This window comes from Aplidium turbinatum, chromosome 1 (assembly GCF_918807975.1).
Source record: "Aplidium turbinatum chromosome 1, kaAplTurb1.1, whole genome shotgun sequence".
NCBI classification, from domain to species: Eukaryota; Metazoa; Chordata; class Ascidiacea; order Aplousobranchia; family Polyclinidae; genus Aplidium; species Aplidium turbinatum.
The window spans coordinates 14,065,063-14,086,449 of record NC_137472.1 but is presented as its reverse complement, the minus strand read 5'-3'; the positions used below and the strand labels follow the sequence as shown (position 1 = coordinate 14,086,449).

Sequence of the window (21,387 nt, the reverse complement as noted above, 5' to 3'; positions counted from 1 at the left end):
GAAAACCCTACCATATCTTTGCCTTCACTGTTAAATCCCATACTAATAATATTGGTAGTAACAATAATGGTAGTAATAATAATAATAAAAAAGTTTTAACTGGTCGTCTGACGTGAAAAAGATCTGGGTACGACAACACCAATTACCAATGTTTAAAAATATCTTTTCCTGCTACAGGCATCACAGCTCATGATCACAGAACTTCCTCACATCGCGTTGGAGAGCATCTGTCGAGCATGAAGGACTTGGTTAATTTTGTTAATAAACCTTCGCTAGTGCCAAGTCGAGGTGAGTTAAAAATATCACGGGAAGTGGCACAGTAGGTTGAGCTATTGGGTTTTCATTAAACTACACTTGATGTAGTTGAAAAGCATGGTGGCCCATTTTAAAATCTATTGCATTGGTATGTTTTGAATGAACTTACACTTGTGTGTTTAGATAGGCAAGAAATCTTTTTTGTTTCGATGATTTTATTGTGTACTCGAAAGAGTGTTTTTGATTGTCAGAGAAAGCAAAGCGCTTGCAGGAAAAAGCGAAGTTTCACGCATCGCGAAGTGCGCCGTCTAGCGGAAGTGGATTAAGAGGAAAATATCGAATGGTTCTCGCGAAACCGAAGACCGATCAGGTCAGTAAAAAAGAGAAAAAGAAAACAAGACGAAAAAGGGTTTGTCTCAGATGTAACTCCTTTTTTGTCGTAAGCTCACGCCTTGTAGTTGAAGATGTAGATTAAGTGAATGGGAAGGCAAGGAAGCCAATCTTCATGTCCACCGTTTAAGCATGCCTTTATTAAGTGTTCTGCAAAAGATACCACATGCTCTAGTCTAGAGTGGTGTCGAACTGGCGCCCTTTCGAACGTCGAACTACAGTAGGCTCTCACCGTTCGGCTATGCAGTCGATAGATTGCTTTCTCATGTTGATAGGAATCATATGTTCATGATAGAAAAAACTTGAATAGAAAAAGCTGTCTTACGAAAACTTGAATAGAAAAAGCTGTCTTCAAAACAAAAGACAAAAGTATCAACTCAATTTTAACTGGTCCTAACGTGAATACTTGTGTCGTTGTGTGTTTGTAGAACACTTTTAATTTGTGTTCCTTCTGTGTCTAGGATTCTGCAAATAGAGACAAACTGGCCCTGACTTGGAGATTCATCCCAGAACCTCCAAGGACTAGGGATGAGAGAGGAAGGTGATGATGTGACTTGATTTTGAAAGATAAATCTTTACAAGATGACCATAGTGTCGTTAGATCAGACTAAACTATTCTCAAGATTTAAATGCTTGTCTACGTAATATCTACATAAAAAACAAGTGCAAAGTCTTAGTGAGTGATAGTGATAAGTTGTATGAAGTAGTTACCAAAGACAGACAAAACAAAAAAGCTTCAACGGGTTTAACATAATGTACTACACACAAAATAAAAATTGTGTGTAATACATTACTAAAGCTTTACATACCAAAGCTCTCTACCAAAGCTTTCTCGGTTACCAAAGAATACTTAAAAGGTGTTTTTAGTACTGTGGCAATTACGTAATAGTTCTCAAAAAAGCACCATGCGATCTTGTTCTTGTATAATTTTTTCTTGACCAGTCGAAAAGTGACGAATTGTTCAATCTCAGCTTCTTGAAATAATCTCTGGCGAGGTTTTAAAATATTTTTCTCTTGGAAAAACTATTTCTTGCATGCCTGACGAATGTATCTTCATCCAGGTATGTACGAAATCCAAATGCTCCTGAAACCAGCAAGTCGTCCTCTTCATCAATGTCGTCGTTCAGAAGAGCGGATGACCGACCAACGATGGTATCGTCGAAGAGCGGGAGATTTCATCTTAACGGTAGGTGGAGCTGAAAGGTTGATTACTCTGAGTAGCGTTTTTTTCTGTGAGAAAGAAATAACTTTATTTGCCTAACAGATTCTATAATGCTACACAATAAGCTTACATCACCATAACATATATTCACAAATATAGAGAAACGCTTAAGTACGTTTAGTAGTAGTAGTAGTCCAGTTTTAATCCGGTGATGTCCCCGTTACCGAGGATGGCCGGATTCACTTCCAAGTGCCGCAATTGCCTTCACACCCTGCCTCCACATCGATCTGTCTAACGCGTCCTCTCCTGTCAAGCCCACCTCCCGACTGGTTATTACAATTTCAGTACAAGATTTAGCAACTTATGTAAACACCAGTAAAAAATATGTAGCTGTGATCTGTTGCGTACTGGTCAATAATTAGTATTTATTCCTGAATTCAGAAAGTTTATTTCGATGCATTTAATCGTAGATTTGCATACTTCTCCGAACTTTGAATCACTAACGCACGTCTGATCACCATGACAGACACTGTACCATTTCCGTTTGTCTTTGAAACGTTGCAGTTATTGTTTGAGTGGATAAATTGTCTCTAACCGAACATTTATCTTCAAACACGTTGTGCGCGTGCGCACACCAGTGACTGCGCATGTGCCGTTTTAAAAATCTAGTTGTTCTCAAACTTCAGACTAAGCCTATTTCATCAATACAACTAAATATTAAGAATTTGACCGTCTTTATCAAATTTTAAAAAATTGTTTTTTTCGCATTTCACAGAAGACAATTCTTTTCATTTTCAGTCAACCGGCGCCGAGCCCTGGCGTTGTCTCATAGAAATCATTCCCTTAAGGGTCGAAAATGCCCCAAATGTGACAAGATCTTCCCATGGGCCTCCTCATTGAGCCGCCACATCATGACGCACACGGGGTACAAGGTCGGTCTTGACCTTTTCGATTTAGTTAAAGGGCTTCAAATAGTTATTGAAAGAATAAAAGAAGTTAAAATATTTTATTGCCCAAATTTCAATTGTCTTTATTTCCATTAGAAAACTACTTAAAATTATTTTTTTCTCCATTTTTTGTCATTAGTCGGTCCGGAACGGAAATGATATACCAGGTACGGTATACGACAAACCAGCACGTTGTCTGTAAACTGCATAATCAACTCTTTTGATTTAATCTTTTTATATCTTGAATTGTTAATGATAAAGCTTGCCAAACAACTGAAGATTTTTCTACTTCCTTAACTGCATTTTTAAATCTATTTATTTTGTTACGTTGTCACTTTGTTCCAGCCTTTCATGTGTACCGGTTGCTCCATGCGCTTTACGACTCGTTCCAACTTGTTACGTCACGCCTATCGACGTCACGGACTACAGCGTGGGTCGGAGGGACGTCATAACATGTTGGTGACGTTGTCGTTACGTGAGCAAAAGGAGTATGCGGAAAAAGAGGCGCAAAAACTTGTGGAAATGGATGAAGAGTCAGCCGAAGCTGCGCTCCACATGCAAGAGCAGGTATTTGAGATGTTGGCACAAAATGGAAACCTTTTTATTGGTTTTTGTTAGAGATGGTTATTGTGATACAAAATTAACTACCTTAGCTCAATAAGCTACCGAGAAATTCGACATTAGTTATCCCGAAAGTCTTTCGTTCATAATGGCGAGTGGGCGAGTCTTAGTTTAGTAACTTTATGAGCATTCAACAACGTCAATTTCATCGTCACTAGATCTTAATTTTATGTATAATAGACAGTAAAGGTTCGTACATGACTTGATTTAAGAAATCAAGAGAAGCATAAGCTGTAAGGAAAAAATGAGTGTGGTTTACGAAAACGATTAAGTATAATGAGAGACTAACATTTTAAAAAGAGAACAGCAAACAGCAAGAAAAAAGCCACACTCTTTTTTCCTTACGGCTGATGCTTTTTTCTTAAATCTGTGGTCATGTTCAAGCCTTTACCTTTTACCGATCTAACTTATGATGCGCAGAATGAGCTGGACGTAGAAGATACGAACACAAGTAGCATCAACACCGGCATTAAAGACACCAGCAGCATTAACACCAGTATAAACACACCGAGGAAGGACATGGTGGTCAGCGCTTCTGTTCCAGAGGATGCCATGCACTTCAACAAGGTGAGGAGGATCCGGGATCTTGTTTGTTGTTAGGTTGTAATCTTGTGAGGTTGAATGTTATTCTTACGACAAGCTCATAAAGAGAGCCAGACAAAAAATTAGCTTTGAGCAATGATAAACCTTCTCCTCGTTATCTTCAAGCTTTGTACCACAAATCAACTCTTTAAATGTTTATGTTTCTCGGCAGCCGATTTGTAGCAAGAATTGACAGCGATAGACACCGTGTTTTGCCCATGGGGCTGGCTCGTGAGTGCTCAGCCTTGTGCTGATAGCCGGGAAGAACGCTCCTTTCTTCTTTAAATCTTGTTTGTTTTAATTTACTGTACCAAACCTTTAGATTACCAAACGATTAGTTAAGATCATATTTGACTAATTATTTATCTTCTTTCTGAGAAAGTCTCTTTGAAAGCTTAATGCTAGCAGTGTCACATACTTGTAGACTTGTAAAGGTTTTGAACCTCTGACGCAGGCTCGATCACCGAGATTGACAGAATGAAGGTTTCGCTTGTTGTTTTTGTGAATTGTTTCACCAAAGTGTGTTGCGCTATGGTTATTGTTATTAAACAAGGTATTGATCTCAATACCCCACTTAATAAGTAAATCTATTATTCAGTTTTATTAATCAGAACATAAGTATAAATAATTTTGAAGCATGACACATTAAGACATGGTGAGTTATTAGAAACGGTATTTGTACTAACTTTGTTTTCATCAATCAAACATGACTCATAATGTCCCGTGCGTATTCTGTTACCAAAATACGTGTCATAAGCAAGGATACCGAAATCTTTGTAGTTTATTTTGATAAAAACAAACTTTTTTTCAACTTTTTGTTTCATTTTCCAGCGGTACATTTGCGGCCTCTGCAAGTTGCCTTTTGCCAACCGATCTAACGTTGTTCGCCATCTCCACCGATTGCATGACATCACAAAGGATCACCCCAACTTTAGGGTGAGATATATTGCTACTTGAACTTCTACTTCAAATCACAAGATGACACTGAGGCACAAAAGTGCAGAAGCGTGGTTTGATAAAGTTTTGTCTGCTGTCATTTGTTTCTTGTCAATTCGGCGCTTGACGTGTGTCTCTACGAGTCTGCGAGCATGCAACCTCGGCGACTGAAATCGAGACACCCATTTGTACGTGCCGCACAACTCCTGATGAAAACCGCTGAAGACCAATGCATCAGTGCGACTACCTGGGCGGACCACCAATGGAGCTCGGAGTGGAAGAAGAACTACTCAAGACTCCAAAGTTTCATTTCCGACACCAGTCCCCACCCAACCGGAATGCATTTGCCAAGGAAGGCCTGGGTGCGGCTCAACCGCCTGCGTACTGGCGTCGGACTATTCCGCTCCAACATGCACAAATGGGGAATGGCTCCATGCGCGATCTGTGAGTGCGGCAAGGAGGAACAAACCGCAGACCACAACATCTGTAACTGCGTCATCTAACATGCGCCAAATGGTGTGTGTGGTCTGCGTGAACTGGATGACGAATCAATTAAATGGCTGCTGGACACCTGCCCAAACATCTAGACCGCGTCGCCGCCACTTCCCAAGGTGGTAAAATGCAGAGCCCCTCGACCCTTGAAGTGGCGAAGAAGGTTCAAACGAAAGAAGAAGAAGAACGGATTTACATTATAACAAATTCTAACTTCTAACGCATGTATTCCACAATCTAGCTCCTACCGCATTTATTTGTATTACAGATAAGTTATAATTTATTCCTCTTGTTTTCCAGTCACTTCTGGTCAAAATCCGCAACAGGGTCCTAGCTCTTCCTCCAACTCCTTCATTGAACGCAATTGAGGATAATCCTCTTCCTGAAGATGACCAGCAACTTTCCAGATACTCGCCTCCTCCCACCATGGTGAATGGATTTGATCCTCCACTTCCTCCTCTTGAAGACAGTTTTCCTTCCATTTCTTCATCTCCATCCGTTGGTGTTCCCATGAAGCTCAAAGTATGTCTTCCTCTCTACAACAGCTTTATTTTTTAATTTCTCTATTTTCACCTTCGAATTTTGTTATAATTGCCAATTTTTTCAATTACTCAAATAGTGTTTGTTCATAATTTGCGATCAATTCTATTTCACGAACATCCATGTAAATTTGCAAGTTGTTACAATCTAAAATATACGAAAAGTTGTAAATATATAGAAGCAAATATACTTACAATGTAGATTCTACATCTGCTGTACGTTGTAGAAACGTTGTGGAAAATGCAGCTAAGGATGTTGACACAGTGCTTTTACGAAATCTTTAAAGAAAACTGTTGCCTTGTTTACGTTTTCACTTGACTGTAGTATCGCACTGAACTAACCAGGGGCGCCGGAAGCGAAGGGGCAAGGGGGGGACGAATGCCCCCCTTCCCTCAATTTTCCTGTGGATGGGGAGGCAACGGTACCCTTTTAAGATCATGTAAGCTACTATACATTTTGCAATATAACAAATCCTGCTATTCGCTTTTAGCCTAATTATAATCTTTCACTTTTGCCCCAAAATAATATTCACGACACAAAATTCTGTATCACAGTAGGTTACATCATTATAACATAGTATGACGTCCTTCCGTGCCATTGTTATTTGTATATCGGACACTTGTATTATTACTTGATAATGAGCTGATAGATGAGCATTATCGCTATAGTTTATCTGGTGTCCGACATATTGTTCGTAAGCAATTGTTCGTAAAGCAATTGTTCGTAAGCAATTGTTCGTAAAATTAATTCTTCGTAAAACAATTCTTCCTAAAGCATTTTTTTCGTGCATGCAGTTAAAATTTGATGTATACGAAGAAATGCTTTGCGAACAATTGTTTTACGGATTTCATTTTACGAAAAACAGTTTACGAACAATTGTTTTACGAACAATTGCTTACGAACAATTGCTTTACGAACAATTGCTTACGAACAATTGCTTTACGAACAATTGCTTACAAACAATTTGCCTACAACCACTTTATCTTAAAACTTAAAAAAATGGCTTTTCAGCAATGAAAGTGCCCTTTTTTCATAATCCGGTCCCCCCCAGTCAAAAATTGTTCCGGCGCCCCTGGAACCAACACTATATAAAACACATGGACTTATTGGAAAGGCTTTGTTAGACGACGAAACCCACAGCTGAAACTTCTCAGTGTAGTCCAATGAGACATCCACAATCTGACAAAGAATATAGAAAAAATGCCACACCCCAGAAAAAATCCGTGATTTGTACATTGATTCAAAGTTAAATCAATGTAAAAGTAACGGATTTGCTGTTTAGGACAGACTTAAATAATGACTAGTCAAGCTTTAGCTTCATACGATACCTTCTCATCTCCACAAGTTGTTATCACAACGAATGTGTAATTTGCAACATTGGCTATTGATGGCTATTATGGAAGAGCTTGTATATGGTTCTAAAGAACCACCTGGTCTTATCTGCGCGTGGCTTCTCAACCAACTCACCAATACCGGTCGCAACTTTCCAAAAGATACCATTAAAAAATCCCCTCTGAACTTTGTTTGGTAATTACAGAAGAAAAAGAGCAATAGCAGTGGTTGGAATCAAACCCACGTCAATGAAATGACTACCATCATCCTATCTGCGCAAAGTCAGGTGATGGCAAACCGATGACTTAATTTAGCTTGGATTTACGTTTTCCTTTGTTGCTCAAAGGGGATTTTTTAATGGTACCTTTTGAAAAGTTGCGTACCGGTCACTCTTGTGAACCAACTAATCTTCAGTCTTGATTCTGACCGTGTGATTTACAGTAGTTTTAAAATTGAAGAGAGTTTGACAAAAAACTGCAGCCTCAAGCTATGAGTATTGAGTAACCTTCTACTCGCTAGTTATGAAGTCATGGTGGAACGAAGAAGGGGTCAGGACATTCTGGCGCTGCCGGCTTGGCGCGAGACGATTGACCGTTTTCAATCTTGATTCCAGCCCTTCACTTGCGGGATTTGCTCCATCGGTTTCACCAAACGCAACAACTGCGCGCGGCACATCACTCATCAACACAGCATCGACAGGAGAAGCGAGAAGTTGAGAAGTCTCATCATTCGAAACGATATGACTCAGAACAATATCGTCAGAGAGAAGAATGATGAAGCTATTCCTAGCGAAACGGTAACAAAATGTTTTAAAATTTTAATATGTTACGTATATTTACCTTTTGTTATTGCTATATCAATGTAAGTAAATACTTTATTTTTTATTTTTACTTGGTTTCAATGCGTCAGTTTGTATGCGTTGATGAGTGCTAAGTTCCCTTCGTTCTGACGACACTCATAAGAACCAGTGTTTCGATTAATCAAAAATTGATTTACATTGGAAAACAATCAATATAAAATGTATGTTTATTTTGACGTTAGTACTATGTTATTCAACAAAAAATTGAAAGTCGTTTATTGTTTTTGACCCTGTCAACAGGTGAAGATCAATGTTACTCTTAGTCCTCCACCATTGGATCCAGATCTTCCTGAACTCCCATCCTCTCCCGATGCTCTTTTAATGAATGCAGAAGATCAAGAATCTGTCCCAGACGATATCAATCCTCCAATGGATTTGTCTCTCGTTAAGAAGGAGCCAGAACCATTGATTCAGCAAGAGGAAGAAGAGGAAGAAAAGTTATCATTGAAAGAAGATCAAGAGGAATTCTCCAGCTTATCATCTGGAAAGAGACGTCGATCCTCTTCCCGTCGAAAGGTTAGTTTTTCTTTAAATAAAATCCAAATTTCATCATCTTCTCGGTCGCGTGAGCCTCTGGGAAAGAGGGTCTATTCTTTTACCACTCCAGATTCACGATGTTCCCTAACTACACTGGAAGGCTACCAAACAGCAGCCACTTTTTGGTTTCATCATCCAAGACACGCAGACCTTCCGCACCGATAAGTTTATCATCATCGTGATTACAAACAACATTATTATAATCATCCCTTTGCTTTAACCTTGGTTTCTAATAATTATCAATCTTACTTTTTCAAAGAAAATGACGTTTCCTTTTTGTCTTTACACCTTCAAGAATAAATTTGCAATGAGTACATCGAAACCCCATTTGCGTAGATAAAGAATTATTTTATTAGCAGGACTGGAAATTTAAGAAACAATATTTTTTTTATTAATGGAAAATTAAAGCCAAGTCCTATATTTGCCTCATGTCTCGGGAAAAGTTGCAAGCCAACCAAAGCGACGGAACGATCATCCAGTTCCGTCTACTAAACGTCTTTTTAATGTATTTTCTATGCAAACGATATGACGTCATTGCAGATTGAAGGAGAGGCCAGCATGGCAGCTGCAGAAGAGGAAGACGCAAAACCACGGAAAAAGAACATCAGGGTTGGTTATTTTAACGTTTCAAAACATTTTAAGTAATGAAGTGACGTTTTTAATCCTCCGTTTTGGCTTCTCGATGTTCGGAGAATTGCAGATCATAAATTTTACAAAGATCCATGTGTTGTGGGTTGCAACCCAAATGAATAAAATGAGTAAATAAAATAAATCAGGTTTGGTAACTAATAAAATTTAATATTAGAGCTTTCACCACCGTAGAATCACTATTCTTTTTCAAATATAAACAGACATAACTAAGCAACAACACTACATTTAACATTATAAAAACAAAAAACAACAAGCGAACGTTTTCGGCTAGTCATATAGCCCTTTTCAAGCCTATAAGAAAAATACATTATTGAAAGAAATGCTAAAGAATCATAATTATAGTATCACAGCAAAAATATGGTCAAATCTAAACATTTGAGAAACTGCCTTGCTCACACAAAATGATAACTGAAAATTACACTGCGCAACGGGTCAAGTATTTCAGAGGTAAAAATAATTGATTGTTCAGACAAGGACTCAGGTAGATTACGCAAGAAAGACAGAAGCACAAGAGATAGTGGCACAAAACAAAGTAATGCGAAAAGCACAAGACGTGATAATTTAATCAAAAAACTGTTAAAAGGTAAGAAGCTCCGCAAGCAAATAATTGCCTGTTGAGCCCTGGGTTTAAAGATTTGATGATCAATGCCTCATGAATTTTGGTTTCGAATTCGGACAAACACTTACGTACAATTTTGAAAGACTGCAATGACGGTTTATTATTTGAGCACGATTGGCAGTTTCTAATATGGTCTTTAATTGCACTGTTTTTATTAAAATTAGCCAAATTCAAATGCTCTCCCACTCTCGTCACCAAATGTCGCGTGGTCATACCAATGTATGACGATCTCGCATCATGCGAGCAAGTGAACTTATACACGACGTTAGAACATAAGCGGAAAGGAGTTTTGGACTTTAACTGAAAATAATAACCAGCTTTAAATGTTTTATAAACGGGAAAAATCTTAACGTTAAACTTCAATGCAATAAATCTGGACAAACTTGTGGCAAAACGTTTGGATTCCTTGCCAACAAACGGGATTGTTAGAAAGTTTCTGAAATCAGGCTCCTCAACTGGAGACGTAGTGGAAACCGAATTCAAAAACCCTCTAAGAACCTTATTAAAAAACCAAGTCGGATAATGATTAGCACCAAAGTATGAGCGTAATTTATTAATTTCATTATTGAAACAGTCATTGTTCGAGCAAATGTCTCGAGCTCGCGAGATAAGGCACTTGATCAAAGCAGATTTGTAATTAGACGGGCAAACAGCGCTGAAATTAAGGAAAAGATTAGTGTTTGTCGGTTTACGCCAGACCCAAGTATCAAATCCATTACCATTTATTTTGATTTCTACATCCAAAAAAAGGTATAGTCTCCGTGGCTTTTTCTACAGTAAAATTTATGTTTTGATGTTGCGTATTGAGTACTTCAAGAAACTGTGAACAAGAATTATCGTCATCAAATATGGCAAAAATGTCGTCAATATAACGTAAGTAAAGCTTGGGAAAGAATTGGGAAGTATTTTCAGAAAAAATCTTATTTTCAAGGTGGGCTAGAAAGAAATTGGCAAGAGTGGGACCCAGAGGCGAACCCATAGCCACTCCGTCAATTTGCTTGTACAATTTATCTTTGTATAGAAACATGCCCTCTGTGGCTAAATGCATCAATTTGATAAAAACGTCTTTTTTGATGAGCGGGTGGTTTGGCTGGTCTTCTGTGGTTTAGCTTTTTCAAATAGAATCATGATTCATTACGGCGGCGAAAGCTCTATGATAAAGTTGGTTAGTCTACAAACCTTATTGTTTTCATTTCACGATATAGATTCAATTTTTTATTTTCAAAAATAATTTCAATGTGTATGATTGATCTGTTACTAAATGTTTAGACAAATCAGTAGTGTAACGGTTCCTTTATCCGTATCTATTCCAGCACACGCACTTCGGATGCGGAGTCTGCAAACGGATATTTAAGGATGTGAAGGAGTTAAAGGAACATTTAGAAGAGCATAATATACCACACCCGTGGCACTGTACAATATGTGGCGTGCCTTTTACCAACAAGTAAGAACAAGAATAATTGCTGTAGCAAACGTTTGAAGTTATCACTTGACCAAAGTTTTTGTATGTTTGTTAACTTTTGACACAAAATGTTGCCACTGCGTCTCACAGGGTTTAAAAACGAAGAAACGCCAAGATCAAGCGACAATGGTTCAACTCCCAGGGTGAACGTTTCAGTGAATAACTTTTAGCATAGCATTCAGTTGCAACTGGTGGATGGTATCAGTCTGTTGTTGAAATGCTCTTATCCTGATTGGCAATTTTTCATAGTTTGAGAAGTGCCTTAACCGATTGGATGATAAATATTTGCAAACTTGTGCGCTATTTCATGGTTGCCATAAGTAACCTGCACAATTCTCAATATGACTATCAACGTTCTCGTCTTCTGTTCTTCAGGTACAATTGTCAGCGTCACTTGCACCGCCGCCATGGTTCCGTCACAGCGGAACCCAAATACGTGGAAGATGTCAGACAAGGCCCTCGAAGTCCCAGGAAGCGTTCCAAGGCGTTTGGACGATAGAAGCGTATGGTGTTTCAAATCGTGGTGGGCTATACTCAAAACGACCAATAGATGTAACATGCCGATGGGAAAGCACACTAGAAGCTTTTAGTTCGGTGAAAAGACAAACTTGCCATTTACTTCTACGTCTTGAAGGCTCCAAGGAACATTTTACCAGAAATAGGTTTTAAATTTCCTCTCAAAGTTAAATTTCCTCGGGAAGTACCATAGTGACATTATGTTCAGCGCGGCGTAATTTCTTAATTGCGACTGGTAGGAACAGCGTATGAGCAGTTTATTTGAATCTTTTGTAATCAAAATTTGACATTTGCGATTGTACATAAGAATTGTGTTTGTTCTTTTGCGAATACACCAAAGAAATCAACAGATGTTTTGAGTTTTTATTTTGCGCTATGATCTTTATACGTCGAAGTTATGGAAAAAAACTTTTAGGAATTGGCCAACCCGTTCAATGACCAACTCAGTGGCCGAGTGATTTCGTCTTCGGCTCTGGTACTCGTAGATTTTAGATCGATTCTAGGTCGGGTCAATCCGAAAACTTTAAAAACGGTACATACCGATTGTGTTCTGTCCCTACAAGACGTTAGCTGTTGTAGAGCGAAAATAGATAAAACCATACTTTTATTAACCCGCTCAATGGCAGAGTATCTTTTGTCTGTTCTAATTACGACAGGCTTTGCTTCGAATCCCGATGGAGTCAAGTAAACACTTTTAAAACGGCGAAGTAATTTTGTTTAGTCTACGGCCGCTTGTGTACTGTGTAGCCTACACAGCTGGATAGCCGGCAGCAATGGCGAGTGGTTAGCCTGTTGGGCTCACAGTCGAAAGCCTGCATGTTCGACTCCAGCCACCCGCACTTGCTGTTGTTTCTGTGGGCAAAAAACTTTACGATAATTGCCTCTACCCAGTGATCGATTTCGAGTAATGGGTAGTACCAAATTTAAGTCATAAGTAAAGTAGACAACCGGAAACAGACATTGCCGTCGGCTGCAGCGTGGGTCAGGTGTACGTCGGAAGGCGTACACCGATGCATAGCGCTCAAGTCCGCTTTCCCGCAATGCAGGATAAAGATAAACAAACAATAGCCCAGAGTGACAATAAATTTGCTAGCAATTTTTTTTTTAGCCTATATAATTGCTTCAAGCTTTTGCGGGCCGTACAGAAAGTTGTTTCGGACCGCATGCGGCCCACGGGCCGTAGTTTGTCCACCTATGCTCTGTAAGCTACTGTTTTAATGCTTTTAATGTAATATTTAAGTGGCAGTCAGTTTGTCCAATGCGCTAAACTTTCAGGCACGTGATTGAACTGGAGTATTTTTCTTCAACAACATTTCTATTTACTTGCTTGGTTGTTGTTGTTAAAGGTTCTTGGTAACAGATAAAAAGTTTTTGCTTGAATACAAGTGCAACAAGAAGCACATTTGAAGTGGCCATTTCGAAATCGAATAACAAAGTTTTTCCAGCCAAAAAAACGTTTGGAAAGCTACTTAGCCTACGATTTGGTGCGTAATGTTTTCAAGTGTACTTGGGTCAGAACATGTTTCCAAGCTAGTACGGTAAGTTTAACGTAGTTTCATTGCGTTTAAATGTAAAAAATAATGTTTCTTTGCGGCTGCTTAATTGACAGTAGGAATGCCTTGATTGATTTTTTACCCACGGAAAAATAATTTAAAGACAATTGTGTAAAGGCTTTAAAACAAGCCTAGTCTAGGTATCGCTATATAGCAACAAGTTTTAACATTAGATAGCAATAAGTTATAGCCTACACATTTACAATTTGTCAAGTTACAGTAGTCTAAGGTTAAATCTGATAAAATGGCTTTTAAAAGCTTTATTCGTGCAAATAGGCTACTGATCTTGATGGCTGGCAAAGCTGCACATAACCTAATCAGGTAATTTTTGTTTTAAGCCACTAATGTTAACAAAAAAAGACAAACCAGAAAGTTCTAGTGCTAAGCCTACTAGTTTGAGAAGCTTTGTAGCTTTCGTTGTATTTTGGCATAGAGTTTCAGGAGGCCTTGAAATTGGCAGCAACAACCATGAATGTAAGTGAAGAGATTTAAAGCAGCGCAACATATTGGTTCTGTCAAGAGACCACGCTCTTTCTTTTTACAAAAATCCTACTTGCATAAAATCTAGAGACGTTAGATTACGGGACGTGCAGCTATGCTGTTCCGGTCATAGTAGGTACAGTAGAAGGTTGAATTGCCAACTTTACATTTTAGCTTGCAACAAAAACCTTAAATTACTTAAAACAACCTCACTACTTTTTTATAACCCATAGAAAGCGCAATGTTTTGTAAATCAGAAAAAAAAACGCAACCTTGCTAGTGTGGCGGATAAGCCCAAAATGAATGTAGTTTTGCACCCCCATGATCTAAAACTCTAATAAAATCTTGTAGACTTACGATTCTGCAACGTAGGCCTACATGTGAAGTTCAAGAAAAAAAAAGAAAATAACATGTTCAAGGCCTTTAGCCTATAGCTTTATGTGTAAGGTAATGGATGCAATATAATAAGGAAGAGTGCTGGAAGTCAAAAGTTTCCCTTCTTGTAAAAGGTGTGGAACATCACAATCGTTAAATCAAAACAATAATTTTAAGTATTATATTAAGTTCTAATGGCATTGCTATTACACAGGCCAACAAAAGAGATAAAAAAATTTGTGTCTGCAATGTAAGATGTGATTTGGGGTATATTGAGGCAGCTGATTTCAAAAATCACATCAGATTTTATCCATCACATCAGGTTTTTGAGATTTTTGCATGATACTTTTTCTCATAATATTGGCTTTTTGGCCGAATTTTCTCTTACTGTTACCGTTTTATAAAGACCTTATGAGCCAAAAGTGTTTCAAAATTTGTCATATTCATGGAAATGATTTTATTTTGTAACATTTGGAGATGTATGAGGACACCATGACCATTGGAGTGACCGACCTACCTTCAGAAGGTACACTAGTCAGAAGCCCCCCTAGCTAGATGGTCCACTGGTCAAACGAGTCACCTAGACCATCTGGCTAGTGGACCATCTGTCTATGGCAGACCATCCAACTTATGTACCTTCTGAGAACTGTCCATAAACCACCCCTTACAGGCAGGGTTACATTCACTTTCGCCTGAATGCTTAGTACCATTCTACTTTTTGATAAATAACATCGGTTTTATCTTTTTCGCTGAACGTGGAGATTTAAGCGCATGTGAAACTTGTCTATGACTCATTCTTATTTGAATTTTCATGTATTCAGATTTTTTCATATTAGCAAGGTGTTAATTCTGTTTGTGGTGTGAATAAGTAGCAGAATGACATCTTCAAAAAAGTGTGAAAATGACCCGGATGTTCTTTGTTACATATGTAGCAGTTATAGGCTACTGTTCCTAACCAAAGGCAAACCATAACAAGTTTTGTGAAACAAGCATATCTTAAATACTTTAAAATTCGCCTGGGTGATCAGGACAAATCATGGGCTCCACACATGCTGCATGTAAAGCTTGTGTGGAAAACCTAAGACGATAGATCAATGGAAATCTTAAATCCACTCACAACATTCACAAAAATCATGCAAGCGAAACTTTGTCCAGAGTAACGTTTCCCAAATGTGCATGTGAATTTTCTTTTTTCTGTAGAATTGAACCTATTTTTAAGTGTCTATTTTATTCAATTTCTTCAATTTTATTTTTCTTTGTTGGCGCAAACATAATAACGAATGACATTACAAACACACAACTGTAGCACCAACAAAAGGAAAAAATGGCAAAACCAAAAGGTTTAAAATATGCATTGGGGATTTGCACAGCCATCAAACCTACTTCTTAACACGAAAAAAGTAACAATGTAGCCTACTCTTGTAAAAAAAAATGACGTTGAACGTTTAGTGTTAGCAGATAAACTTTGAAGAATTAGGTTCAAGTTACCACACTTCAATAAAATAAAAAATAAAAAAAAATAAAACAGGTCTTGAAATACCTCAGTGTTTTCATTAATATTATGTTTGTATCTCTTGTGTAGACTTTAGACTTGATCGTGATGAATTTAGACTTTATCACAGACCTTGTTGACAAAAAAGACTTCAAATTCCATGAAACGCTATAGTCTACCAATACAGATCAGGAGTCGATTTTACCAATTTTTACCAAAACAGCACCCAGATATCATAAAATCCTGATGTGATACAAAAAATCTGATGTGATTTTTGAATTCAGCACCCAAAATATACCCTAGAATGACATTTACTATGCTGACACAAAAAGTGTGTTGGCTTGTGTTAGTTATCCAATTATCGTGAGGTAACACAAGTCTTGAAAGGGGAGTCGTGGCCTTCCTTTAGCTATATTACTGGGTAAATATTTTTATTTATTTTGCATTTTTTTAAGTTCTTAAATCCTTTCCGCAAAGACCAGTATTAGCTTAGCCTGATTTGTCATATTCATCATAAATGTTTAATAATGTTATCTGGTCTTCAACAGACATCATTTCGATGTAAAATTTATATATTTTAAAGAATAACTTTTACGCAAACATGGTTGTCGGCCCTCTCCAACTAATAGGCTCCGTTATAGGAGTCCTTGGAGGCATTTGTGTTATTATTACCACTTTGTTGCCAGAGTGGAGAAAAAATGATCCATCAGATGAGCTCTTGGAGTCTATCGTTCGATATCAAGGTACTTGACTAAAGCAAAATAAATAGGCTATATCTTCTTAGTTTGTTGCATTACGCTTTTTCTTGATAGCTTCTGTACCATAACCAACAGGCTGCCAACTAACTCCACGCTAATATTGTATCTCCCTTTCGCCCTCTGTCGCTCGGTGTTCCACAAGGCTCTTTTTTGCCACTGGCAGTAGGCCTATATGCTTCACGTCGTCTGCCACGAAAACGTTCTCAGGTAGGCAATAGCTTAGCATATATACGTATTCTCAATGACATGAACCAGATGTTATGTTTATAAATATTTTAAATTTAGCCTATAACGATTCTAAGATGGCTTATTTGAGGCTGTGTATCTTTTGCCTTTCACTAAGTGAAAAAATATTTTGCCTTTGTTACTTTTTCTCATTGTTAGTTATTCCAGTTATTAAGTTAACAGGCCTAATTACATCATTAGAAACACTCTGTTTATGATTCATGTGAGGTTGTCTGACATTTTGATGTAGCCTAACGAGGAAGAATTTATTCCAGCAGTTGTACTAGACTATTGCACATTTAATTCAAGTTGTTTTACTGGTAATGCCTTCACATCTAAATTGTATGCCCTATCAAACTTGCATTGGTTGTTTTTAGGACTTTGGGAGAAATGTGTTAGTTACCCCACCGGTCAGTGGCAATGCGAAGACTTTGACACTTTCTTTATTGGGTTACCATCACAACTTCAGGTATATTAGGTTGTTGGTACCTATTATATACTGTATGTAGATAATCGGTCAAAATCCTTTGGAAAAAATGTCCCTGATAATACATCTCCCGGAAAAAATCTATTTTGACAATGTCCACACGAAGAATTTTTACCAAGTAAGCCTATATTTATTAGGGGGGATGTTTTCTGGAATTTTTTTTTTCAAAGAAATTTTTGGGAGATATTTTTCAGGAGTTATTAGCCTACTTAGAGGGATATTCAGGGTGATTTTCCCTAGGAGTATTTTTCTATTCGCCTATGCAGTAGACCGATAGGATAGCTGGGCTACCGAAGGCTACTGTATAATCTGTATATTGTGCGCCCCGTTAGTGGTTTCGCGCCCGCCTCAAGATCGAGCGCGCTGGTAGGCTACGACTCTCGGGGTGTGCGCTTGAGCAACGCACTTTCAGGACTGCTCTCCATTTAGCGGCAAGTAGTGAATGGAATAATTCCCCGGCAACAACACTTCAACAATCGGAAACATCACTCTGTCAATCTCGGTAACCGGCCTGCGTCAAGAACCTCTACAATTATGCGAAACTACCAGGAATAACTTATCAAGGCTTTGTCAGTCCGAGGATAAAGATTCAAAACCAACCAACCATAGTTTCTTGTTTAATGGTCTGCATTTCAACTGTCATACTTCCATTTGCAAAATACAGCAACAGGGTGACAAAGTATGAAGTAAGTTATATTGGCTATGTAGCCTAGGCTACTATGTAGCCAACATAGGGTGGTAAAAATATGCTCTCTGACATAAAGGCTCATGCGCAGCTTGTGTGAAATCTTTTTCTTCATGACTTGATATATGGTTTGCAGTGTTCAGTGACTTGGTGAATTAAGCAATGCTTAGGACAGAGTCTTGAAAGTTAGCTATAAAAAGCATAAGGTAGGCCTATGTCTTCCTAAACCATTGAAAATATCTTGAAACATTTTAAAGCTTTTTCAGGCTACTTTTGCTTCAATTTTTTTATTCTTAAACAGTGCAATAAGCTATAGTTCACGTTCTTTTTATTTTTATTTCATAAATTTGAGAGACCCCTAAAGTTTAACTTCGTTTCCATGTTTAGGTTGCGAGAGGAATGTCTTGCGCAGCCATAGCGCTTGGTTTCATGGCCTTCCTAGCTTCAATGGTAGGAATGGATTGCACCAACTGCCTCAGCAGTGATGAAAAAAGCAAATCAAAAATAGCTATGATTGGTGGTGGGCTTTGGGTTTCTTGTGGAATCTGCATCGGGATTGCGGTATCTTATTATGCTCATCAGGTATGGTTGTGCGCTTAATCTATCTAATAGCTTACACGAAGCTCATTACTGAATTAATAAGAAAGCTAAAGGGCGTTTTGAGTAAAAGCTCAATAAACAATTGACAACAATTTTTGTTTTTCACATTCTTTTCCAGCATCACATACTTTAGAAATTTTCTGTTCGATTTGTTTTTATTTCTGACCATCATAAAGAAAAACAACATATGCCAAACTTACCACAGGTCTAGAAAAGGTAGAAGCGATGAACGCAAACGTTATAATGTGCTTGAGATCGAAATAAAATAATCAGCAGTTCAAAACTTGGCACGATTGCAACACCTTATTTTGCATATGATTCTTAAATTATTGCATCAAAAGTATTGCATTTTAAATGTTAATCAACGTTTAGTTTATTGACGGTTCAGCTTATTTATCGCATTTAATAAATTTTGTGATGTTATCAACTTGCTAGTGATTGTTGCTACATTTCAGGTTTTGTCAGAGTACAACCACGATCTGTTGAACTTTGCAAACGATATTGGCCAAAAGTACGTCTATGGTACAAGTCTATTCGTTGGCTGGGCTGCTTTGGTGATATGTATTCTTGGAGGTTTGCTGATGATATGCGGAAGTAGGTATGAAGACGATGACATAGACAGTACACCTCCGTACCGACCGGCTTACAAACTCCCAAACAAATCTACAAACCCAACATACAACACTGAATATGTTTGAGCTTTGTGCTTGAATTGTTTATAAGTTTGATGGAATCAGGAATGGAGATTTAAAATGATCAATCTTCTTTTCTTGGATTTTCAAAGATCCGATTCCAAAATATCGATTGATTGTTGAAAACTTTATGGCAACACTGAATTTACACGAGCAAAAACGTAGCTTACAAAGTAACTTACATTTGTATGAACACTGAACAGTCGTTTTTTAATGGAGCAAAGTGCTTATCATTGTTTGGTTTTGCACTTATAACCAATAGTAGTAATCAATTTCTATTCCAAAGCTTCTACAAATATGTTGTGATCGATGGATGAACGTAGCCTACATCTCATCTTGGATAAAGTAAGCTGTCCATTCAGATTAGCACGTACATGTATATCTATCATCTACTACCCGTACAAAAAGTGTTTTACTTCGGGTAACGTCTTATTCAGTGTTTTTATAACCTTGATAAAGTTTTTTACGCGTATTGTTTGAGTAGCTTGTGGAAATCTTCATCACCAGTCACCACCTACATAAAAAGCTGCTTTAGAGGCTTAAATCTGGAAGTTTCGCTTTAAACCAGTGGTTCCCAACCTGGGGGTAAATTACCCCCGGGGGGTAATTTGCCTGTTTTTGGGGGGTAACGAGACCCGATTTAGAAACAGTGAAGCAAGTGAAGGTTGTGAACTTTATAAAAGCAAAGGAATTGAACAGCCGTCTTTTCAAAGAACTGTGCAAGAAGATGGAAGAAAGATACGAAGCATTACTGTACCACACAGATCGCCTTACCGATTACTGTACCACAAGTAGGCTACGATGGCTGTCTCATGGCAAAGTGATAACCCGTCTGGTCGAACTTCGTGAGGCTGCCCATGTTCTTCGGTAAAAAAAAAGTCCGACTTGGCTGAATACTTCTCTAACCAACAGTGGATTTCCCAGCTGTGCTATCTGGCTGATATCTTTGGTGAATTGAACAAAGGCAATCGTTTAACTCAAGGCAAGAATGTAGGTAATTGTGATCGACACCAAAGTAACCGTAGCAGCATTTATCTCAAAGGTTAAATTGTGGAACAACCGAGTTGGAAGAGGCACAGTTTCACACGCTTGACATGTAGCCTACTCGAAGGCAATGGACTTGATTTGACAGCGGCGTTGAAGGAAGACATAGCTGACCACTTAGGCCAGCTAGCCAAGAAAATGGACAACTACTTTCCGAATTTGGACACGGCTAGTCTCCAATGGTGCACTGAGCTCTTCACATGTGATGACAGCCAGGTGGATGATGACGACTTTCCGACTAAAGAAGAATTTATCACTCTCCGAATGAACGAGAAGTTGAAACTTGATTTCAAGGAGGAAGGTTGGAACCCTTCTGGTTTAGCAGACTCTAGGGCACAAAAACATTAGCGACACATGCATTAAATATTCTGACATCTTTTTCAACAACGTATGATTATGAACAAAGATTTTCAACTGTCTTGGGAATGAAGACAAAGAAGCGCAATCGCCTGGATGTTAAAAGCGACACAAGAATCGCCCTCAGTACCACAAAGCCCAGTATCACAAAGCTGGCGGCTGAAGTCCAGGCCCAACCTTCCCATTGAATGTTTACCACGCATTTTTTATCTTGTATTCAGTATTGTATTGCATTTTGATTGTCATAGTTAGCCCTTTGAAACACATAGCAAATCCCTGATAGCAATAAACACTTTTGTTTTTGAAAATTGATCGTGGGGGTAATTGGCTCACTTCAGGGTGGAGATTAGGGTAACAGCCAAAAAAGGTTGGGAACCACTGCTTTAAACTATTGACGCAGCCATCAAGATTGACAGAATAAAGTTTTCACTTGTTGAGATGTTGTCGTCGTCGTAATGCTTTGCTCAAGCACAAACATGGATAGTCGAACCAGCGCTGCTTCACTTTACCACTTTTCAATTATTTATTTGTTTTTGAATCTTTATCCTCGGACTGACAAAGCCTTGATAGGTTATTCCTGGTAGTTTTGCATACTTGTAGAGGCTCTTGACGCAGGGTAGGTTACCGAGATTGACAGAGTGAAGTTTCCGATTGTTAAAGTCTTTTTGTCGCGAAATTATTCCATTCACTAAGTACCGCTAAATGGAGAGCAATGCTGAAATGCGTTGCTCAAGCGCA

General features: G+C 38.3%; 2 protein-coding genes across 3 annotated transcripts in view; both read left to right on the top strand.

The window, feature by feature from the left end:
- Positions 1 to 12,240, top strand: part of LOC145771069 (uncharacterized) — a 44,504-nt gene extending 32,264 nt beyond the window's left edge. For both annotated transcript variants that reach the window (XM_082582820.1, XM_082582815.1), the window contains exons 19-32: positions 178 to 288; positions 507 to 625; positions 1,107 to 1,186; positions 1,707 to 1,831; positions 2,606 to 2,739; positions 3,100 to 3,321; positions 3,796 to 3,942; positions 4,789 to 4,893; positions 5,686 to 5,907; positions 7,871 to 8,053; positions 8,357 to 8,632; positions 9,194 to 9,262; positions 11,237 to 11,367; positions 11,761 to 12,240. In XM_082582820.1, coding sequence (XP_082438946.1) covers positions 178 to 288; positions 507 to 625; positions 1,107 to 1,186; positions 1,707 to 1,831; positions 2,606 to 2,739; positions 3,100 to 3,321; positions 3,796 to 3,942; positions 4,789 to 4,893; positions 5,686 to 5,907; positions 7,871 to 8,053; positions 8,357 to 8,632; positions 9,194 to 9,262; positions 11,237 to 11,367; positions 11,761 to 11,884 — 2,048 coding nt within the window. In that variant the 3' untranslated portion in view covers positions 11,885 to 12,240. The remainder of the gene's footprint in view (positions 1 to 177; positions 289 to 506; positions 626 to 1,106; positions 1,187 to 1,706; positions 1,832 to 2,605; positions 2,740 to 3,099; positions 3,322 to 3,795; positions 3,943 to 4,788; positions 4,894 to 5,685; positions 5,908 to 7,870; positions 8,054 to 8,356; positions 8,633 to 9,193; positions 9,263 to 11,236; positions 11,368 to 11,760) is intronic.
- A 4,121-nt stretch (positions 12,241 to 16,361) lies between these two features.
- Positions 16,362 to 21,086, top strand: LOC145775797 (claudin-1-like). Its single transcript, XM_082587170.1, has 4 exons — positions 16,362 to 16,544; positions 17,162 to 17,253; positions 18,344 to 18,538; positions 19,012 to 21,086. Exons 1-4 carry the CDS (start codon positions 16,403 to 16,405, stop codon positions 19,252 to 19,254), a joined length of 672 nt encoding a protein of 223 aa, XP_082443296.1. The 5' UTR covers positions 16,362 to 16,402; the 3' UTR covers positions 19,255 to 21,086.
- The last annotated feature ends 301 nt before the right edge of the window (positions 21,087 to 21,387 follow it).

Bases quoted from the DNA above. Each gene is read 5' to 3' on its own strand.
- LOC145775797 (XM_082587170.1), top strand. From the start codon at position 16,403: ATGGTTGTCGGCCCTCTCCAACTAATAGGCTCCGTTATAGGAGTCCTT. The intron at 16,545-17,161 runs GTACTTGACTAA...GGTTGTTTTTAG, and splicing joins GTCTATCGTTCGATATCAAG to GACTTTGGGAGAAATGTGTT. The intron at 18,539-19,011 runs GTATGGTTGTGC...GCTACATTTCAG, and splicing joins TATCTTATTATGCTCATCAG to GTTTTGTCAGAGTACAACCA.